The sequence below is a fragment of the Bos grunniens genome, chromosome 29 (assembly GCF_055505025.1).
Source record: "Bos grunniens cultivar Pamir isolate PY7600 chromosome 29, Bosgru_T2T1.0, whole genome shotgun sequence".
NCBI classification, from domain to species: domain Eukaryota; kingdom Metazoa; phylum Chordata; class Mammalia; order Artiodactyla; family Bovidae; genus Bos; species Bos grunniens.
Genome location: NC_141193.1, coordinates 10,108,111 through 10,130,392, shown reverse-complemented (window position 1 = coordinate 10,130,392; position 22,282 = coordinate 10,108,111). Strand labels below are relative to the sequence as shown.

The 22,282-nt window shown below is 49.5% G+C and overlaps 3 protein-coding genes across 43 annotated transcripts; 1 reads left to right on the top strand and 2 right to left on the bottom strand.

The window, feature by feature from the left end:
* Positions 1 to 6,278: 6,278 nt before the first annotated feature.
* Positions 6,279 to 8,249, bottom strand: LRRN4CL (LRRN4 C-terminal like). Its single transcript, XM_086383475.1, has 2 exons — positions 8,150 to 8,249; positions 6,279 to 7,624 (listed from the first exon to the last, which is right to left on the bottom strand). Exon 2 carries the CDS (start codon positions 7,617 to 7,619, stop codon positions 6,921 to 6,923), a length of 699 nt encoding a protein of 232 aa, XP_086239601.1. The 5' UTR covers positions 7,620 to 7,624; positions 8,150 to 8,249; the 3' UTR covers positions 6,279 to 6,920.
* Positions 8,250 to 8,945: 696 nt separating this feature from the next.
* Positions 8,946 to 21,612, bottom strand: BSCL2 (BSCL2 lipid droplet biogenesis associated, seipin). Of its 40 annotated transcripts, none has more exons than XM_086383446.1 (13): positions 21,551 to 21,612; positions 20,483 to 20,631; positions 18,434 to 18,640; positions 16,619 to 16,935; positions 15,303 to 15,384; positions 11,800 to 11,943; positions 10,961 to 11,095; positions 10,675 to 10,772; positions 9,962 to 10,103; positions 9,754 to 9,820; positions 9,492 to 9,578; positions 9,314 to 9,394; positions 8,946 to 9,187 (listed from the first exon to the last, which is right to left on the bottom strand). In XM_086383446.1, the coding sequence occupies exons 3-13, from the start codon at positions 18,518 to 18,520 to the stop codon at positions 9,045 to 9,047; spliced, it is 1,383 nt and encodes a 460-aa protein (XP_086239572.1). In that variant the 5' UTR covers positions 18,521 to 18,640; positions 20,483 to 20,631; positions 21,551 to 21,612; the 3' UTR covers positions 8,946 to 9,044. The 40 variants fall into 40 exon arrangements, with proteins under 40 accessions (XP_086239572.1, XP_086239583.1, XP_086239559.1 ...); XM_086383457.1 differs by having other exon boundaries at positions 9,492 to 9,572; XM_086383433.1 differs by having other exon boundaries at positions 9,492 to 9,582; positions 9,755 to 9,820.
* On the top strand, positions 17,651 to 20,538 carry GNG3 (G protein subunit gamma 3). 2 transcript variants are annotated; one of them, XM_086383476.1, is made up of 4 exons: positions 17,651 to 18,041; positions 19,027 to 19,246; positions 19,646 to 19,745; positions 20,015 to 20,538. In XM_086383476.1, the coding sequence occupies exons 3-4, from the start codon at positions 19,647 to 19,649 to the stop codon at positions 20,141 to 20,143; spliced, it is 228 nt and encodes a 75-aa protein (XP_086239602.1). In that variant the 5' UTR covers positions 17,651 to 18,041; positions 19,027 to 19,246; position 19,646; the 3' UTR covers positions 20,144 to 20,538. The 2 variants fall into 2 exon arrangements, with proteins under 2 accessions (XP_086239602.1, XP_086239603.1); XM_086383477.1 differs by having other exon boundaries at positions 17,940 to 18,217.
* Positions 21,613 to 22,282: the final 670 nt, after the last annotated feature.

Below are 22,282 nucleotides of genomic sequence, written 5' to 3'. Positions count from 1 at the left end.
AATGGCTTCCTCCTGCCGTCTCTTGTTAATTCTCCATCTATAAAGTGAGGATAACAATAGCACCAACCTTAGGTGTCTGGCAAGCTGCACTGGGTAAAGGTAGTTAGCACGGAGTTCATCTTTCACTGCTTGAGGGTAACTTGTGCAGATTGCAAAACAGACCCTTTCTTTCTTTGGGCAGCATGGCTTGTGGGATTTTAATTCCCGGACCAGAGATCAAATTTGCATTCCTGTGATGAAAGTGCCTCAGCTTAACTACTGAACCACGATAGAAGCTCCTGCGGTTTGCTTTCTAAAGAAAGCGTGCTTTGACCACCACATCTCTATCTCCCAGCACCACTATTTTCTCTATTAGCATTTGTCCCCCTGCTGTGTAGTCTTGTTGTTTACTTAGCTTTCCACTGCTACCTAGGCTGTTAGGTCGCCTAAGTTAAAACTCACTTTTATTTTCCTTATTTGTTTATTCGACCAAGCCATACAGGTTGTGAGATCTCAGTTCCCCACCAGCGAGCTAACCTGTGGCCCCTGAAGTGAAAGCACAGAGCCTTAACCACTGGACCACCAAGGAAGTCCCTAAAACTTATTTTTAAATGTTTATTAGAGGCAGACTAATAATTTAAAGTTATTAATATTGATAATAGATGCACTAGAGAATTTTATATGGTTAATTAATATTTAATCATCCCAATAATTCTAATGAGTAGATACTATTAGTAGTCACGGGAAACAAACAGAAAGGTGAGCTAATTTACCAAAGGTGACAGAGCTGACAAAGTAGGAGAGCTAGGATTCAAACCCATGCAGTGTGCGCTATCAAACAGCTAAGCTGTGCTGTCTCTCTGTAGTGGAGTCAAGAGCATCAGCTTTTGATGCAATTTGGGCTGAAATCCTGACTTGTAGCTTCAAAGTGTTTAGAACCTCAAGCTTGCTTCTCATTTGTGAAAAAGTGACACCATCTCTTGGAATGATTGTGATAGGAATTAAGTGAGAGTGTATGTAAAGCATGTCTTCATGGTTTTTTGTTTTTGTATGTTTGGCTCTGCTGCACGAGGCATGTGGCATGTGGGATCTTAGTTCCCTGACCAGGGATCGAACCTGTGCTCCCTGTGGTGTAAGTGTAGGATCTTAATCCCTGGACTACTAGGGAAGTCTCTAAAGTGAGTCTTTAATAATAAGATAGTAGGTAAGAAAAACTATGAAAAAAATGAGGGAGTAGACCCTCATTATTTGTATATGACTTGTTGCAAAAGACCCTGATGCTAGGAAAGATTGAAAGCAGGAGGAGAAGGGGATGACAGAGGATGAGATGGTTGGATGGCATCACTGACTTGATGGACATGAGTTTGAGTCAGCTCCAGGAGTTAGTGATGGACAGGGAAGCCTGGCGTGCTGCAGTCCATGGGGTTGCAAAAAGTCGGACATGACTGAGCGACTGAAATGAACTGAACTGAACTGAAATGCTGAGGAAATACAGGAATCAAATGTACATAAAGAATTTGTGGCAATGTGGTGAGTATATTCTAGATAGCAAATATATTCTAAATTTATTCTAGAGTTCCAATAAGAGAAAAATGACTAGGGATTTCCTGGTGGTCCAATGGTTAAGACTCTGTGCTCCCAATGCAGGGGGCATGGGTGCGATCCGTGGTCAGGAACTAAAATCCCACATACTGCAGAACATGGCCCCCTAAAAAAAATAATATTTTTTTTTAAAAAGGATATCTTTTTTTTTTTTTTAAGGATATCTTTTTTTGATGTTAGTTCTAGAAGGTCTTGTAGGTCTTCATGCTGCTGCTGCTGCTGCTAAGTCACTTCAGTCATGTCCGACTCTGTGCGACCCCATAGATGGCAGCCCACCAGGCTCCCCGTCCCTGGGATTCTCCAGGCAGGAACACTGGAGTGGGTTGCCATTTCCTTCACCAATTCATGAAAGTGAAAAGTGAAAGTGAAGTCGCTCAGTCATATCGGACTCTTCACGACCCCATGGACTGCAGCCCACCAGGCTCCTCCACCCATGGGATTTTCCAGGCAAGAGTACTGGAGTGGGGTGCCTTTGCCTTCTCCGGTAGCTCTTCACAGAACCATTCAATTTCAGTTTCTTCGGCATTAGTGGTTAGGGCATAGATTTGGATTACTGTGATGTTGAATGGTTTGCCTTGGAAACAAACTGAGATCATTCTGTCATTTTTGAGATTGCACCCAGTACTGCATTTCAGATTCTTCTGTTGACTGTGAGGGCTATTCCATTTCTTCTAAAGGATCCTTGGCCACAGTAGTACATCTAATGGTCATCTGAATTATATCCGCTCATTTCCGTCTATGTTAGTTCACTGATTCCTAAAATGTTGATGTTCACTCTTGGCATCACCTACTTGACCATGTCCAATGTACCTTGATTCATGGACCTAACATTCCAGGTTCCTGTGCAATATTGTTCTCTACTGCATTGGACTTTACTTTCATGACCAGACACATCCACATCTGAGCGTTGTTTCTGCTTTTGCTCAACTCTCTTTCTGGAGCTATTTCTCCCCTCTTCTCCAGTAGCATATTGGACACCTACCAACCTGGGGGGCTCATCTTCCAGTGTCATATCTTTTTGTCTTTTCATAGTGTTCATGGGGTTCTCGAGGAAAGAATACTGGAGTGGTTTGTCATTCCCATATCCTTTTCATCATAGGTTATTGGAATGCAAAAGTAAGAAGTCAAGAGATATTTGGAGGCACTTCCCTCGTGGTCCAGGGGCTGGGACTCCATGCATTCGATGCAAGGGGCCCAGGTTTGATCCCTGGTCAGGGAACTAGATCCCATATGCTACAACTAAGACCCAGCACAGCCAAATAAAATAAATAAGTGTTTTTTGTTTTTTTAAAAAGAGAGAGATACCTGGAGTAACAGGCAAGTTTGGTCTTGGAGTACAAAATGAAGCAGGGCAAAAGCTAACAGAGTTTTGTCAAAAGAACACACTGGTCATAGCAAACACCCTCTTCCAACAACACAAGAGACAACTTTACACGGAATCATCACCAGATGGTCAGACTGAAATCAGACTGATAATATTCTTTGCAGTTGAAGATAGTGCAGCTCTATACAGTCAGCAAAAATAAGACTGGGAGCTGACCCTGGCTCAGATCATGAGCTCCTTATTGCAAAATTCGGGTTTAAATTGAAGGAAGTAGGGAAAACCACTAGATCATTCAGGTATGACTTAAGTCAAATCTCCTATGATACAATGGAGGTGACAAATAGATTCAAGGGATTAGATATGGTAGACAGAGTGCCTGAAGAACTATGGACATTGTACAGAAGGCAGTGATGAAGACCATCCCCAAGAAAAAGAAATGCGAAAGGCAAAATGGTTGTCTGAGGAGGCCTTACAAATACCTGAGAAAATAAGACAAGTGAAAGGCAGAGGAGAAAAGGGAAGATATATCCATCTGAATGCAGAGTTCCAGAGAATAGTGAGAGGAGATAAGAAAGCTTTATGTGAACAGTGCAAAGTAATAGAGGAAAACAATAGAATGGGAAAGATTATAAATCTCTTCAAGAAAATTGGAGATACCAAGGCAACATTTCATGCAAGGATGGGGAAAATAAAGGACAGAAATGGCAAGGACTTAACAGAGGCAGAAGAGATTAAGAATGTATGCAAGAATACACAGAAGAACTATACAAAAAAGGTCTGAATGACCCAGATAAACATGATGGAGTGGTCACTCACCTAGATCCAAACATCCTAGAGTGTGAAGTCCAGCGGGCCTTAGGAAGATTACTATGAACAAAGCTAGTGAAGGTGACAGAATTCCAGCTGAGTTAAAATCCTAAAAGATGATGCTGTTAAAGTGCTGCACTCAATATGTTAACAAATTTGGGAAACTCAGAAGTGGCCACAGGACTGGAAAAGATCAGTTTTCATCCAATCCCAAAGAAAGGCAATGCCAAAGAATGTTAAAACTATTGTACAATTGTGCTCATTTCACATGCTAGCAAGATAATGCTGATTCTACAAGTGAGGCTTCAGCAGGTGAACTGAGAACTTCCAGATGTGCAAGTTGAATTTAGAAAAGGCAGAGGAACCAGTGATCAAACTGCCAACATCTGTTGGATCATAGAGAAATCAGGAGAATTCCAGAAAAACATCAATTCCGAATCGTTGACTACACTAAATCCTTTGACTGTGTGGATCACAACAAACTGGAAAATTCTTCAAGAGATGGGAATACCAGACAAACTGTTGTCAAGAAGTAACAGTTAGAATTGGACATGGAAGAACAGATTGGTTCAAAATTGGAAAAGGAGTTTGTCAAGGCTATGTATTGTTACCCTGCTTATTTAACATATGTAGAGTACTGTGCCATGCTTAGTCACTCGGTTGTGTCTGACTGCGATCCCATGGACTGTAGCCGCCAGGCTCCTCTGTCCTTGGGGATTCTTCAAACAAGAATACCGGAGTGGGTTGCTGCGATGCCCTCCTCCAGGGGATCTTCCCAACCCAGGGACTGAACCCAGGTGTCCTGCATTCAAGGCGGATTCTTTACCATCAAGCCACCAGGGAACCCTGGCGCAGAGTACGTCATGCAAAATGCCAAGCTGGAATCAAGATTTCTGGGACAAATATCAACAACCTCAGATATGCAGATGATACCACTCTAATGGCAGAAAGTGAAGAGGAACCAAAGAGCCTCTTGATCAGAGTGAAAGAGGAGAGTGAGAAACCTGGCTTAAAACTCAACATTCAAAAAACTAAGATCATGGCATTCAGTCCCATCACTTCATGGCAAATACATGGGGAAAAAGTGGAAACAGTGACATTTTATTTTCTTAGGCTCCAAAAATCACAGCAGACAGTGACTGCAGCCATGAAATTAAAACGTGCTCGCTCCTTGGAAGGAAAGTGATGACAAACCTAGATAGTGAGTGTATTAAAAAACAGAGACTTTGCTGACAAAGGTCCTTATAGTCAAAGCTACGATTTTTCTAGTAGTCATGTATGAATGCGAGAGTTGGACAATAAAGAAGGCTGAGCTCCGAAGAATTGACCCTTTCGAACTGTGGTGCTGAAGATTCTTTAGAGTCCCTTGGACTGCAAGGAGATCAAACCAGTCAATCCTAAAGGAAATCAACCCTGAATATTCATTGGAAGGAGTGATGCTGAAGCTGAAGTTCCAATAGTTTGGCCACCTGATGCGAAGAGCCTACTCACTGGAAAAGACCCTGATGCTGGGAAAGATTGAGGGCAGAAAAAGGGGGCAACCGAAGATGAGATGGTTGCATGGCATCAACACAATGGACATGAGTTTGAGCAAACTCTAAAAGATAGCGAAGGACTGAGAAGCCTGGTGTGCTGCAGTCCATGGGGTCATAAAGAGTTGGACACGACATAGTGACTAAACAACAAAAAAAGAGAAGAATGACTAAATTGTATAGTACTACCTCTCTCACTTACTTCTGGGTAAGTACCCTGTGGAAATACCTAATCATGTGAGGATATGCCAACAAACAAGGATGTCCATAGCAAACACTGAAGACAAATGTTCTAACAAGGAGCCATGGGAAGTGTCAGTTAAGGAGCATCATCCAATGGAAAGTTAGGCCATTCACATAACCAAGAAGGCTGTTATTTACCAATGGCACATTGTCTATAATATATTGAATGAAATCAAGAATGTATTTCCATTGCTTAGGGAAAGATTTGCTCTGCTGCAGGTAATTACCTCTTGAGGAGAACTCTCCTTTTATCAAGTTTTGCTTGAAATATGTTATAATTTTTTAAAGATTTAAGAGCAGTAAAAGTGAGGAATAAACTCTGTAGCAACCTAGACTTTTCTACATCCAGCTAATTTAAAAATAAACTCAAGGGACTTCCCTGGTGGTCCCATGGCTAAGATTCTGCCTTCCCAGTGAATGGGCCTGGGTTTCTAAAAAAATTTTTTTGAAAATGTATGTACTTATTACTGGCTGCTGTGGGTCCTTGCTGCTCCTCGCAGGCTTTCTCTGGTTTCAGCGTGTGGTGGGGTGGGCTACTCTCTAGTTGTGGTGCTCTGGAGTATGTGGGGTCTTACCAGGGATCGAACCCATGTCCCCTGCATGGCAGGCAGATTCTTATCCACTGTGCTGCCAGCTAAGTCCCAAGGACAGGGAATTGAAAAAGATCACGATAGCTATGTTTTGAAAGTGCAGTCACTCAGTCGGGTCTGACTTTTTGCAACCCCATGGGCTGTAGCTATACTCTGAAATAAAAAGTTTAAACAAAAAGGATCATGACAAATGAAAAGGTCTTCCTTTTACATTTCCTTTAATGTTATACAACAAACACAGATAATACACAGTAAACACAAATGGGGGGAGGGAAAATCCTTTGTTATTAATATATTTTTATAAGCAAGCTTGTCCCAGACAGCCACTTGGACAACCCTCTTCTCCACCCCATGTCAGTCACTTAGTTCTACCCGACTTAAGACACAGCAGATTGTAACTCAGTGTGCATCCTTACTATCTAAGCAAAAGGCAGCAGGTGAGGTGTGGTCTCTAGCCCCAGACTCCCATTCCCACAGCAGCTGATTCTCAAAACCCCATGGGAAGCCACCACAGTGACAGGGCCCACACGTGGAACCTGGTTGTAGATTGATTTGTGAGGCCCACGAGCTAAGAACCATTTTTAAATTGTTACATGGTTATGTAAGTACCCACACAATATCTGTGATTTTATCCCCTGGAACCACAAAGCCTAAATTACTATCTGGTCCACTAAAAAAAGATCTTGTCAGCTTTCTCTACTCCTTCTAAACCTCAGCTTCGGAGCAGAGTGGAAAGTTTGGGGCATGAACCCACTCAGCAAGGGCCCAGTGCCCGGCCTTCTGTGCCAGCCTCAGTCTGGCCTTCGTGGGCTGTCGTCTCCCCCTGGGGAAGCCCGGGCAGCCTCAAAGCCCTGCGTGGCTGGGGCGGCCTCGGCGGGGGCAGCCCCAGCGCTGGCGTAGGCAGAAGTGCCAGACCAGGGCGGAGCAGCTGAGCAGGGCCAGCGCCGAGCCCACGCCCATGGCCGCGTGCAGCAGAGTGAGAGGCCGCGGCGGCACGGTCAGCCGGCCGCAGGGCCCTAAGTTGGGGCCATCGACGCTGTCGAGGCCCTCCGCCCCGGGCCCGGGAGCGCGGCTCTCTCCCGCGTCGTTCGCGGCCACCACGCAGACGACGTATGCGCCCCCAGGGTTCAGGCCCTTCAGCTCCGCTCGGCGGACCGTCGAGTTGAAGCTGGGCCCCTTCTGCGGAGCCCCGCCGCCTTCCCAAAGCAGCAGCCAGTACTGGTTGACCGGGGAGGAGGGGGCACACCAGTGCACCTCGGCGCGGCCCATATCGGCCTCCACGCGCACCTCCCCCAGGCGTGGCGGGTGCGGCGGCTGCAGGGCGCTGGAGAGGCCGGGGCACAGGCAGGCTGCCGGGCCGGCTCTCTGCAGCTCCTGGCAGGGCACCTGCAGGTGGCGGCAGTGGTCGTAGTCACAGGGGACGGCCGGTAACGGTGTCTCATCTAGCTCGTCTCCTTCCAAGTCTCCGGCCACCAAGGGCTGCGTTCCGGGAACCAGGGAGGTGACAGCAAGGAGCCACAGAAGGCAGGGAGAGTGCGGCATGGAATCTGGAAGGGAAGGTGAAAGGATAAAGGCTCTTCAGCCCCCAGACCCTGCAGGCCCCCCGTCCCTCAACAAAACCTGTAAGCAAAGGGAAACAGGACAGGGAACCGGGAGAACAAGCAAGAGGTGGGAACGACCCCGACCCACCCATGTGTCCGTCCAGCTTCTGAACAGCTTATGTGCTTGGTTTTGGGGAAAAGAATGAAATGTGGTCTGAGCCAACAGAGAGAGGTGCGATCAGCAACATGTGAAGCGCTGGAAATAGTTAATGAATAAACAGTGCTGGGGGGAGCTGGGGAGGAGAAGAGGAGGAAATGATTTACACCGCCTGGGTAAGGAAGGTGGAATGGTTACCAGCTGCCACCCAGAGCAACCAGCTAGTCAGCGACACATGCACAAAGCCAGAAAGGAGATGGAAGTTAGAACGGAGAAGAGAGAAACACAGAGGCCCTGGAGCCCTCCCTCCCCACCTGTCGAAGGCCTGGTCCTTCCCTGCCCTCAACACTTCTATCTCACAGGCACCCCCTTACCAGCAGGTAGGCCTTGATGCGGCGAGTAGCAGGCTGGGGCTCCTAAGAGGTCCCCCGGAACACAGGCTGTGCGGTCACGTTCTGTCAGTGTCTTCAATTTCAATTCTGTTTTGGCCCAAAGCTTTTATACCCCTTGACTGTGATGTCACCACCTGGCCCCCCTTCCCCTGCTCCCCTCCCTGGTGAGTGCCAAGAAGAGGGCTGGTCCCTTCAGAAGGCCTGAGTCACGGGGCCAAGGGTGGGGGAGCCACATGCAGCGGTTTCAGCTGGAGGTCGGGATGCCTGGGTTCTGAAAGAGCAGTGGAATGTGGAAAGCAGCCAGGGGCTGAGAATCCAAAGGCTGAAGTCATGTGAAGGGGTGAGGAGAGGAGCGAAAGGGACGGGGCCACCTGGCTGGTATCAGAGAGGAAAACAGCTACGGACAGCATGAGGCCTGGGCCACAAAATGCTGTTTCAGTAAAAAAATCATACCACATCCATGGCAGTCATTTCCTGTCTTCTGCCTCCCCACGGATTGAGAAAGGGAGGGGTGCGGAGGCCAGAATGATGTATCCCAGCTTTGCAGCCCCACCCTATGCTATCCCCCTCCCCAGAGGGAGAGGACCGAGTGGGCAGGTTTTCACTCCCTGGACTTCCAGGCTGATGAATGAAAACAGCTGTGCCTAAAATAGTCCAGGGCCTGGAGGTCTTCTGCATCTGTGGCCCCTGACAAGAAAACTTCCTCCAGTCCGGGCGGGGAATGCCTAGGGAATACCAGGTTTTTAAATGACCCTGAATCCACTTCAGAGTCAGGGAAGCAGCTGGCACGAAAATAGTTTATTATTGGGGGAGCCCCAGAGAGAGAAAGGGAGCAGGTGGGAAAGGGCCAGAATGTGGGGACTCGGCCCTACTCGCTTCAGGAGCTGGAGCAGATGGGGCGCTGTCGGACAGAGCCCGCAGAGGGCTCCGAGCTGCCCACGGTCTCTGGGGCAGGGGCAGAGCCAGAGGCAGCCAGGTTGGCCTCCGTCAGCAGAGCTGCATCTTCCCAGGAGCCTGAACCTGGGCCAGGGGAGAGAAAACCAAATTCTAAAGGGGAAATTCCAGACCAGGGGTCCCTGCCCCGCCCAAGGTAGCCTCCGCCCTGCCCACATGCCCCCTGGGGTCCTGCCGCACAGGGTCCCTCACCATCACTGGCCTCGGGCTCCAGCTCCTCCTCGCCACTCAGGGGCTGTTGATCTGTTTTCTCCTCCTTGGACAGCTGGCCTTCTGCAGCCCCAGGGGGGAAGGCAGAGGTTAGTCTGGAAGAGGCTGAAGGGGAGGACTGAGGAGGAGTCAGGAAGGGGGTAGGGCAGCTGCACTGTACCTGTCCCGGAGGGATCCACGTGGCTCTCACCGTCCTCTGTAACAGGTGACAGCTGGGGGGACTCCTCCTGGCCTTGGGGCCCTGTGCCTCCAAAGGGGGTAGAGGACAGGGCAGGACTAGGGTGGCTGTGCCTGGATGGCAGTGCCAACTTCACCCCAATCCACCTTTCTCTTGACCTTTAGCTTAGGAGGTGAGCACCTAAAGCCTCATTCTGGATGGCACAGGAGCCCCCCCTCACCCAGCCCCCAGCTATCACCTCTACCTGGCTGATGGGCAGAGATCTTTCGCTGGATGTCCTTGCGGGAACGTTTTCGGTTTCGGATGTTTACCTGTGGAGGGGAAACTCCTGAGCAGCAAGGACTGCCTTCCCTCACCAGAGTGATTGGGCCCTTCCACCCCAGCGCCCAACACGCCCCGGCCCACTCCCCAAAGAAGAACCATGAAGGGGAGAGGAAGGGGTCCTTTGAGACCTGCAAAGAGAGGCGCTGTCGGGGCCAGATGCCCCCCCACACCCACTGCATGTAGCTGAAGAGCACAATGACGCTGAGAAAGGTGAAGTTGCTGGCAACACCAACGAAGGCGCAGGTCATCGGGAAGTTGTACAGCAGGTACCTGAGGCAGGGAGTAGGCAGGAGGGGAGTAGCAGCTACCAGGGAGTGCCAGCCTTCTCATTTCCCAGAAGTAATTTCTAGGGCAATTCACCAGAGCTTGGCAAGAGCTGGTCTCCACCCTCTGCCTCCCACCCACTGAGCCAGTGGTTCAAGAGAGCATTTCTCCACTCTGACTGCACATGATCTCCCCCTGGGGTGCTTTCAGAAAGTCTGATGGCTGGGGACTTCCCTATCTAAGGTCCAATGGCTAATACTCCACTCCCAAAGCAGGGGGCCTGGGTTCGATCCCTGGTCAGGGAACAAGATCCCACAAGCTGCAACTGAAAGCTGCCACAGCCAAATAAATAAATGCTAAAAAAAAGTCTGGCAGCCAAATATGACCGTAACAAATCCTAGTCTTGAGGGTGGGGCCCAGGCATTGGTATTTTTCTAAAAGTTCCCCAGGCTCCTGATATGTGATGTGCAGCCAGGGCTGAGAACCTGTAGCCCAGGTAAAATCCGTCACCTCTGCTTAGGACCCTCTTAAGGACAACCCCAGGAGAGCTGCCCAGCCCACGTGGGCACTGCCTCACCTGAGCCCAGTGAAGTGGGCGTGGATGCGGAGGTAGGCTCCGTACATCTGGATGCGCTTGCTGTGGATCTCGATAATGGCTCCGGTGGTCGGCACGTACTGCGGGCAGGGGGGCGGTGGCAGCGGCACATCAGGCCAGGACCCTGCTGTCACTCGTACCAGCCCAGTCTGAGGCCTGCTTCCAGCCTCCACCGTGGTCCCTCCTGCCCAAGCCCGGAAGCTCCTCAGGTAAAATCCTGGGCTTGTGGGGAGGGCTGTCTCCTGTCCTCCTCCTCTCCTCTCCTTACCGAGTTCTCTCTGTATTCTGGGTATAGCTCCACCTCCAAGAGCTGCTTCTGCTCCGCAAAGCCAAACAGCAGGAGGCTCGAGAAGACCAGCGTGTCGAGCATCTGGAGCAGGCTTGAGCGGTAATGTAGCATCACCTGACAGGGCCAGGGAAGAGAGGCTGGGGACGGGCGCTCACCCTCAAAACCACTCCTGAACAGGGAGTAGAGGCTGGGCGTGGGTGCCTACCCTCAAAACCACCCCTGAGCAGGGTATGAAGGCGGCTTCTTCCTTAGGTCCCCTAGTCCCTTTCACTTCCGACCACGCCCCAAGTCTTGACCCCCTCATTGCAAAAGTTTGAAGGCATCCCTGCCCTGCCCTTCCCAACCATGTCTCTATTCCAATACAACAAAGTCTCCTCTTCTAAGAAAGCCTCCCAGGTGAAGCCCCACACCATCTGTCATCTACCTTTCCCCAGAATGGTTCTATAACCTAGACCAGTGTACCATCTATTCTGGTACACTGGAACCAGTACACGTGCCAGTGTACCATCTGAGGCTTTCTTCTCCCACGTGGACATTCAGGAATTTGCTTCACGAGACGGTTCTGTTGACAATTAAGAACGGAGTCTGGTCTGTCTGGCTCCAAAAAAGCCCGTTTTCAGGGCGGCTCCACTCAAAGATGGATGTGCTCATCGGATGTCTGGCGGCAGGAGGAGGTGCTTATCTGGTAAACTGACACCTCTTGCTATGTATGGTGTGTCTGTGTCTCAGACCTCAGAATGTTTTCTCCTGAAGCCCCACCCAGATACTCGGACATCTGTTATTCTCCACAACCTCCTGGACAGGCCACTGACACTCACGGAGCGTGAAGAGGTGGAGATGATTCGGCCGCCTCTGGTGTAGCATGAGATGGTGACCAAGAACATGCCCAAATCTTGATTCACAGGAGACTCTGGCAGCTCAAGTTCTAAGGTAACGCGGTACGGCTGTCCATACATCAGTACCTGCCCAAGGTGGATGGCATCTCTTTCAAAAAAATTTTTTAATTGCACTGTCCCTGTCCCACCTCCCGGCTACCCTTCCAAATACGATTCCCTCCGCTATCAAAACAGGCCTCTCAAATCTCCCTCTTCCCAAGAACCTGCTGCCCCCTTCTGGTAGCTGGATCCCTCCCACTTCTGAGGTCCTCAGTATCTACACTCCTGAATCACTCTGTTCGAGAAAAGTTGTGTCACATTTCTTTTCCAAAAGTGAACCGTCATGTTGCTAACTGGGCCATCTGTGACTCAGGCCTCTTTGTCCCCATGAGGCCATCCCCTCGGGCCCAGCCTGCCTTCACTTACATTACTAATTAGCAGAGTGCCAGAAGCACTCACCATTTCCCTAGCCAGCTCTCCCACAGTAACTCTGTCCTTCTGGGTCCCTTACCTTGGTCCTGTTGGTAGAACCCTGAGACACAGTGGGAAGGCATCTTCACTGGTATTAACCTCAAAAGATTAAAGATTGGCCACCAAACATACCCTAGTTATTCCTGACCATTCCTATACTCCTCTAATCCTATATTCGACTATGCTTATCCTGTGCATGACCCCCTCAGGGTGACCCACAAGGATTCCAGGGGTGATGGTAAAGCTTTTGGTTTTAACCAAAGAGGGAATGGATTAAAAGAAAAAAAATTTTTTTTTAAAAAGAGTATCCTAAGCCTAATAGTGAGGGCTTCCCTGATGGATCAGATGGTAAAGAATCTGCCAACCGAGGTTCGATCCCTGGGTTGGGAAGATCCCCTGGAGAAGGGCATGGCAACCCACTCCAGTATTTGTGCCTGAAGAATCCCATGGACAGAGAAACCTGGTGGGCTACAGTCTACAGGGTTCCACAGGGTTGGACAAGACTGAAGTAACTTAGCACAAATGCACACAACCTTAATAGTGAAACATCTAGACTTATTGCTATGAAGGTACTTTGAGCATTTTATCCCTAGAGTAACAGGTGAAAGTCCACTGATCAAAATCTTTCTTTATATACATTCTTATTTTCAGTCTGAATTATTTTTTAGCTTTTTGTTGTTCGTTTCTTTGACCACACTGTGAAGCATATGGGATCTTAGTTCCCCGACCAGGGATTGAACCCGCACCCCTTGCATTGGAAGTGCAGAGTCTTAACCCCTAAACCACCAGGGAAGTCCCTTCAGTCTGAATTGTCTTGAAAAAAATGGATCCCATGAGAGTCCTATCCCCATGTAGAGGTCAGGTGAATCTAAGCTGGTTGCTTCACTAAATTCTTTGAAACATTGAAACAGGTAGTTCTCTGGGTGAACAGGAAGGACATGGGGAGTGACTGCCAGGTAGTGGGTATGAGTTTTTTTTCTGGGGTGATGAAAATGTCCTCAAATTGATTATGGTGATGGTTGCTCAGCTCTGAATATATTAAAAATGACTGAACTGTACATTTTGAATGGGTGACTTGTATACTACTCAAATTATATAGCAATAAAGATTTTTATGTATTTATTTAGAGTTGGCATCACCAAATCAATGGACATGAGTCTGAGTAAACTCCAGGAGTTGGTGATGGACAGGGAGGCCTGGCATGCAGCAGTCCATGGGGTTGCAGAGTTGGACATGACTGAGCGACTGAACTGAATTGAGATATATATATATATATATATATTTTTTTTTTTTCTTTTTAAGCCAGTAATTATGTCATCTCCTCCAAGGGTATCCAAAAATCGCTAATACCAGAATCTTGTGAAGGACTTCTGCTTTTACTCACATTTGTCTGCCTGACAGAAAACTCTCCTCCATTCCCACTTTGAGCCTCACCATCACCACAGTCTCCAGAAGACCTAATTCTTCACAAATTCTTCTGAAATGCAGGAACTGCATCTTTGCTACTTAATGCAATGTAGAGATTTCCGTCAATCCTGTCAGCTCTTTGAAGCAGGACAAAATCTACTTCTAAACAAGCTGTTACCAACAAAATAGACCCATTATTTCACTCACTCATTCAAAAATGTTCACCAGAAATCAATGAAATGATCAACCTGCTTTACTTATTGGGGAACTTGGGCCTCACCCTTCATCCTTCCATTCCTTCCTCATCCAGCAGCCTGGTACCCGATGGTTTTAGGCTCCCTGGTTACCAACCATTATGATCTACAACAGGAAGCCACATAACAGCATGCACCATCCCAGGTGTAGATGTACGGTGGCCTTGTTTCTACTCCCCTCTCAATATATTCCATTTATTACTTTATTGAGCCACAAAAACAGATTGAACCAATGTTTTCACAGAATATTCTATAGTACTCTCCACATTACTTTCCTGAGTAGCAGAACTAAACAGATAATCCTCTGTCTCACAAGGCCCAACACTCCACGCCACTACTTTCTTTTTTGACCATGCTGTGCAACTTGCAGGATCTTAGTTCCTGAACCAGAATTGAACCAGGACCCTCGGCAGTCAAAGTGCGGAGTCCTAACCACTGGACTGCCAGGAAATTCTCCACTTCACCACTTTGAAACCCCCATTTGGGATCCACTCATCCCACCTGGTAAGTTTTCTGGATAGTGGTACTCTGGTGGTCCACTGGAAGATATCACAAGATACACAGTCTTCCGGGTTATTTGCATTGTCAACCCCAAGGGGTCCAAAACTCTATAGCTTACATTCCTCCCTTCAGAATGACCATTTATTCTATCCTCCATATTTTCTATCTTCAGGTCAGTATCCTCCTGAGTACAATTTTTCAAAAATCATTTTCAAATGATTTTTAAACTTTTAGTCTGCCCATTGATAATTTCTCATTATGCTGCTGACAAGTCAAAATCCTCTGGTGACCAGAAACACTGTTGATCCTCCAAAGTCCTTCTGAAGTGTTCTGGGATCCTACCCTTTTGCAGAGCTTCCACCAACTTGCCTAATAAAGGATGCATTCCCACTTTGCATTTCTCAGGGCTTTCAGGTTTATTAAAGATATACTGGCATTTGGCCAGTCCTCTGGCACAGTACCCTTTGTAATGGAAGGTTACGTATATCTCTCAGTTGTGTCATAATTAATAACATACTTTCAAAACTCTTGGGTGGATTCTATCCTAGTTCAGTGAGATAGCTGGTTTCTTTAAGTTCATTTAGATCTAAAACACCCCTTATCTAGTAGATATGGCCTGGCTGAAACAATTTAAGGAGGAAAGAATAACCCATTCAATTCATTTGGACTTCAGTTTTTCTTTAACCTCCCTTTCCTTGAAAGCTTTCCTTTCAGTCTCTCTTACTCAGTCCCTGGTACCTAGGTCTTTCCCAAGTGTTCTTGTTTCAAGTCATCAAAGCACTAATGAAACCTCTGTTCAGCTCCCATACTCACCCGATCACGTCCACCCTTAGCCAGTGTGACATTGGCAACAGGGAAGGAGCAGAGTAAGGAGGTGGAGGATTCGCAGTCCGTCCTAAATGAGAATGAGGATGATATTCTGCTAAGTTATAGTCTGTCTTACTTATCCACACAGCTCCTGGGCCCTTGGGACTCCCTTTCCCGTCCCCCATCCTTTCTTCCAGAACAGGCATCCTTCTCTGTTACAGAGAGACGGAGAAGAAGTGCAGCCAGGAGATTCAAGACACTAGAATGAGTCTTTTAAATTCTCTTCCTGCTACTTGTGTTTATTTCTTCTCATTAAGGTAGACATTCTTAAATGGGAACCTATGGACACTTAGTTGAATAGTTTCAGACTTAAGTGTTTCTAAAGACTTACTTGGGAAGCTGATAAAAATGCAGATTCCTAAAAAAATAAAACAGATTCCTGGGTACCACCTCTCTAGATTCTGATTCCAGAGTTCTGATCTGGGCCCTAGTTCAAGAAAATTCCTCCAAAGGGACCCACAGATGATCTTTACTCTTAAACCCTTTACTCACAAACCCTTCCAATTGTAGGCAAAATTGCACACGGGCATGTATCAGTAAGTAGGTTCTTATGACAGGAAGGGCCATAGCTTTCATAAGATCCATGCCTCCTAAAAATTTAAGCAGCTGTGCCTTAGAAATTATGGCTCATGACCAGGGATTCAGGACATGGAAAGAAAAAAAAACAACAACTTTGGACCATTGTTAATAGCAACTCTTGATTGGTCCTGTAGTCATTTTTAAAAGAAGGGGAGAAAATTTGGCAGGATCTGTAAAATGGGAAGGAACTGAGGACTCAGACAAGTAGGACTCTCGGAGTTTATGAACCCAAACACCTTGTTGTTTTCATAAGCTCTGTTGCAGCAGACAAATAGGAGTGGGAAGAAGTAATGTGAAAGGCAAATACCGCTTTCCTCATATCTTCTTTACTGAAGGCCAGATTAGTTCTGAGATGACTTGAGAGGTTGGGTTAGCTCAAAAGTCTACAGTAGCCCTGAGAGAGGTCTGATCCAGCCTAAATTGAACTGACCCTCATAGTGACAGTCTAGGAGAGGGCTTTTTTTGTTTTTTTAAACCAGATTTCAGTTAACCAGAGACAGGACTAGGACCCTAGAACCCTACCAGCCCAGACCTGCCCCAACCTTGGGCTATAAATCAATACAAGTGCACTAGGCTCAAGTGTCCTCGTCTGTAAGTAAGAGGGTTGTCCTCAACAAGTGCCAACGGTGCTCGCAGCAATTCTCTCACAGGATTCCTCTACTTCGATAGAAGACCCTTCTCACCTGTAGTGGAAATGCACGGGGCTGAGGTGGCTGACTGTCGGCATATAGGAATAGTAGAAGGAGCCATAGAGGAAGACAGACACCCAGAGCAGGAGGAGGATGGTACAGAAGAACACTCCAAACTGCAGTAGCAGCTTGCGGGCACGGCCTGCCATGACGTGGCCCATCTCCTGGGCCCACAGTAAGGCAGGTACTGGTGGGTCATTGACCATGACGGGGAGTGCAGGGGGTCTGGCCCCGGGTTCAGGCTTTGGGTTCCTAGGTGCTTTGCCACCTGGACGCCACTCCTGGCCATGGGACGAAGCAGCTGGTGGTTCCTGGAAAAAGACCGAGAAGGGGAAAGAATGGCTCATTTCACGCGGGAGGTGAAGACAAAAAGGACACACTGACCAGAAAGGCTTTGAGGAACCAGAGACAGCAAGACATAGCAAAGCCTTTGTTTTATATGGCTTTTCTCCAACTGATTGTGTTTCTCAGCCAATTATCCCTTCCCTTCCTCCACCGAGCTTTCTCACCACCCCCCTGTGCTAGAGTTCCTCAGTTGAACCCATCCTCGGGTCACCTGATTCTAGGACAGGCCACTTTGATGGTCATTCATAGAAACATATTACATACAGAGGATGAACGCCTTAAAATTCTTCTAAGGCGGACTTATGCACACGATTCCACACTGCGAGGTGGCTGCACGGAGAGTTCGCGACCTGCCTAAGGTCGCACAGCTGGACTCAAAGCCAGCAACCTCACCGCAGCCACTATTGCTTCCCAAGTTGCTTCTCTCCTCCTGGAGCTGCGCTCGCTCCCAGACAAGACCGCGCCAGGCAGGGTGTCCTGCGGCCAACGGCCGCTCCCCGCCAGACCCCTCCGGTTCGGTGACGGGCACGGCGCCCGGAGTCCCCACGCAACCGCACCACCATAGAAACCATCCAGCCCGCAGCCGCGGCTCCGCAGACTCACCAGCCACGCGCGCTGCCAGGGCAACGGCGAGAAGGCTCTTCCGCCTCCCAGGGAAGTCCCGCCCCCTTCCGCCGGCCGCCTCTGTAGCGCAGGGGAGCGGGGTTCGTCCAGGGCCGGGCCCAGCGCAGGGGGCGGGGCCTTCTAGGAGGCCAGGTTCCCACCTCCAAGCGCCGGCTCTCTCCCTCCCCGTGGTCCGTTGCCCCCTCCCCTTTTGGTAACCAAAACCAAAGCGGATAGGCATCTCCCTCTAGGCTCCAAGATAGGCTCCAGGAAATGCTATGAGTCAGCAGCATCCCTCCCAGCCAGCCCCTTGAGGCCGCAATCGCGGCACTCCGCCTACACCTTCATTATCATTTAACCCCAAAATGGGGGAGAAGCGGGCGTCTAACAGGCGCTGATTTTTATTGCGCACATCTCCTTGGGCTTCCAAGGCAGAGAGCATTCACCCCGAGAACGTTGCAATCTGCAGGTACCTGGGAATTTTGCGTGATGCCCCGGCGGGCTGGCTGGCACCTGCTGACAAGAGTGGTAGCATTTCAGGCCCGTGACTTGTCTCCAGCTTTAAAGACGCGTCATCGACCTCCTCCGACCCTAACCAGACTTTTTCTCTGAGTTCCCACAGCGCATTATCTAGACTAGGTCTTGGTGGGTGGCTCTTTCTATTTTGTATGTGTCTATTCACCCTAAACAAGATTCCTCAGAGGGTAGGGTCAGTGTTGCGCACATCTTTGCACTCCCCACAGCACCACGCACAACGCTGCAGACGTAAGAGGCAATCTCTCAAACCAACACACACACACACACACACACGCATCCAGTAAGCCCATCTATTTCCAGAAACACCCACCGACTCTCCCCTACCTCTTCTTTGTCGGATTCTTTGATCTGGTCTCTGCATGCCTCTTTTTCCCCAGCTTCTTCTCTTTGGTCTGCCATTTCTTCAGACATCCTTCTGATGGACCTTGCTGCCCTTGGATTTTCCACTTGTAGCTAGAACGTTAAGTGGTGATCTAGAAGCTGAAACCTGTAGCTCATCACATTTTCCTGGATATGGGGAATGGAGGGTCCCTGGAAGAGAAACGAAGATTCAGGTGCTAAATGCTGTGTCAGAGTAGAGGGAGGAGGGATGGAGGGGGCGACTGGCCAGCTGATGTCAGAATTTCAAACGAGCAGGGTCTCACGCAGTCTGTACTGACTTCACTGCAGGGGCTGTCACAGGTCCAGACCACCCCATTTGAGGGGGGTGTCTGCCTGGGGCTCAGCTACTTCCAGCTCCTTTGGGGAGGGCTCTAGTCCAGACTCTGGATGCCTGCTATGGGGAAGGGCAGGCAGTGAGACAGTAACAGTGGGGGTGTGCACAGGGGCTGCAGGCAGCAGCCAGGCTCCCCCACTGGCCAGACAGTTGGTATATGCCAGGATCTGAGCTGCTCCTTCTAGCATCCTTCATCCTTCAGGTATCAGCTAGTGCTGGAGCTGCAGAAACAGGGACCAGCCCTCCACTGGCCTCTGACCTGACCCTCTCCAGTGGCCTTCTCTGTATTAGCTGCCTCTGCTGCTGCGTCAGATACTCTCAGCTGCAACTCCCTGCAAGGTGGGGGCACCCATCTCAGGCAGAAGGTTTTGGTGCACCCCACTGATCAGATTCCCCAGGACTGTCGCTGCCTGTGGCCTCAGGTGAGTAAGGAGCATCCGGCTTTTCTCCCTTTGGGGCTCAAGGGGGCAGGTGGGGGTTATGTGCCCTCCTCATTAGGGCGGGGCTCTTTATAGTTGTGGTTTTCAGAGCTGGGAACACATAGCTTGAGGGCTGTAAAGCCTGCAGTCATCCATATGTTTAAAGATCTGAAGCCCAGCCCTTGTACGAGTTTGGGAGCATCTCACTTCACTTCTCTATTTCCTTAGCTGAGGAACTGGGAGATGGGAAAGGCCAGGGAGGTTGGGGATAAGAGAGGAGTAAAATATTAGGGCATATGACCCAGCCTTGCAATGGTTGATGAGGCGTAATGGGGGAAGGGGACCTTCAGCTGAGATTGTGCAGGGCCCTCTAGCACGCTCTGAGCTGTCTCTTTCCTCCAGGATGAAAGGGGAGACCCCTGTGAACAGCACTATGAGTATTGGGCAAGCCCGCAAGATGGTGGAACAGCTTAAGATTGAAGCCAGCTTGTGCCGGATAAAGGTGGGTGGGGCCCTGGATCCCATTAGTTGGAAGGCTGTACCTAGGTACCCAAACCTGAGGCTAAGAGAGGCTTTCTTTCACTGACTCCTTAAGATCATGGAAGGAGTCTTGGCGTCTGTAAGGAAAGCTGGCTCCAGGTCTCTGTGGGTGCTGAGGGAAGACTGTCTTACGAAGTCCTAAAGATCGCAAAAGATAATCTGTTTGGGGAAGGAGGCTGCAGCCCCCTTCGGGATTTCTGGCTAACAATTCCCCTCCTGGCTGTGCCCCAGGTGTCCAAGGCAGCAGCAGACCTGATGACTTATTGTGATGCCCACGCCTGTGAGGATCCCCTCATCACCCCTGTGCCCACTTCGGAGAACCCTTTCCGGGAGAAGAAATTCTTCTGTGCTCTCCTCTGAGCTGCCCTGTTCCTCTTCACAACTCTTCACCTTTTCCTCTCCCGGGCCCTTCCTTATTTATGTCAGTAACTGTCGTGAGCCCCCGAGGATTCCTGCATCCCACCCCTAGCCCTTGCCCAACCCTGTGAGGTTATCTGAAGCCCAAGCCCTCCCTCACCTGTCTGCTGATTCCATTTCCTTGCCCACTGTGGCAGACCCAAAGCACCCTGTGACTCGGGGCACCCGTAGCTCCACCCACAGAAGGGCTGTCAGACTCTGTCAGCGTCCCGCTGGCTTCCCTCTGTGACCTGCTCAGACAATGGAGAGAGGGATGGGCTGGGTGCTTGCTCTCAGTCTCACCTTGGAGCTATTGGGAGGCTAAAGCCATGTGAAGAATAAAGTCATCCAGAGTCTCAGAGGACAGCTCCTGTGTTACCGTTCTTGGGGGGAGAGGCTCATCAGTCAATAGATTCGGTGGTGGGTGCGATAGGTAGAAAAGCTTGCCATAACTAGGGAACAGGGCCAGTCAAAGCGCGTTAGACATTCTCTAGGATCAGAGATCCGTCGGGTTAGAGGGTATGGAGAGCAAAAGGGTCTCAAGTGTTAGAATTGTTACAAACAGGCACTCAGAGGCTACAGAGAGCACTCCTACACGTACACAAGAACGCAATGAAGACAAATGAAAAAGAAAACAGACCGAACCGGGTGAACTTAGGAAGGGACTCCCGAGGGAAGTCGAAGACAGGAGGTACCCAGCGAGAGGGGAGGAGCTCAATTCCAGTTCCTGAGGAGGGGCCGGTTTTACTTCTAAGATGGCTGCGCCCACAGCAGGCCCCCTCCAAGATGGCCGCCGCCATGGGGCCCGCGCCAATACGGCGGCCGCACGTCACAGCGTTGCACCGTACAGGGCTTCTCCGCTGGGCCCATACTTAAAATGGCGGCCCCAGGCATCCAGCGGTCTCAATATGGTCCCTTCCGTGCTCATCTGTCTCAAAATGGCTGCCTGTGTCCGCGCCAACTCGATACCTACTTCTCCCCAACCCGGAGGCTGGACGCCGACGTCCACCCGATCCGGGTGAAGGCACACGGGCGTCTATAACCAAGGATCTTGGGACAAGGGAATCCCAGCAAGCACGCCGATATAGTAGGCGCCGGTCGCGTGCATCTTATGAGGATCTAGGTCCCTACAGCTTGCCTAATGGAAGCTGCTTCGGAGCGGAAACACAAGTGTGACGACAATTCCCGCACTGTTCGGTTTGGGGGTGCTGTTCCTTGGTTGGCTCTCGTTCTCCCTAGGAGTTGGATAAGCCCTAAGTTGTTCAGTTTTGGCTTCCTGGTAGAACTGGGGCTTGTTATTCTCCCACTTCCCATTCAGGCCCACTCTGTCACATCCGCTAGGATTAATGTCCCCGCCCCTGGTTCGCTTACCACCCCTCGTAGTGGTCCAGCCAGCAAGCTGCCCGGTCAGAGGCTTGTCTCACGAGCGCCTCCTGGGCTCAGCCTTGGCAGAGGCTTATAAAGCCCCAGAATACTTTTTCTAGCAGCCTTTTCTTTCCAAGGGAAGGAAAGACATACGGAGGTGGGACCAAGGCCAAGGCAGAGAAGGTAGTAGTCTCAGGATGTCTGCTTCTCGTGGATTAAGATTCCCCACCCCCCATTCAGGAATACATCCTTTCCGGGGGGGAAGCCTAGATCAGCTCATGCTGTGTCCTGGGATACACTTAGGGGTAGGAGCTGCTTTGCAGTAGGCGTGGGTGACCTATATTAGAGAAAGCATATCACCCCCAGCTTCCTTACACTGTCACACAGAAGACAAGCACGGGGAGAATAGAGAGGAAACCAAGGGAATAACTTAGATTCCTGTGCATGTCTCCACAGTCTACAGGGGTACCCTGTGAACTTGGGGAGCTGCGGCTGAATCCCTGATCCCTAATAGGCCCTGGGGATATTTAATTCCCTCATCCTAGAGCGGAAGAAACGAGAAAGTAACCTGGTCTCCCTCCTGAAGTGGGGACCTACCCAGATTCTGTTCTGGAACCTGTTTAGTTCTTGTGCTGTGCTTAGTCGCTCAGTTGTGTCCGACTCTTTGTGAGTCCATGGACTGTAGCCCACCAGGCCCCTCTGTCCATGGAGATTCTCCAGGCAAGAATATTGGAGTGG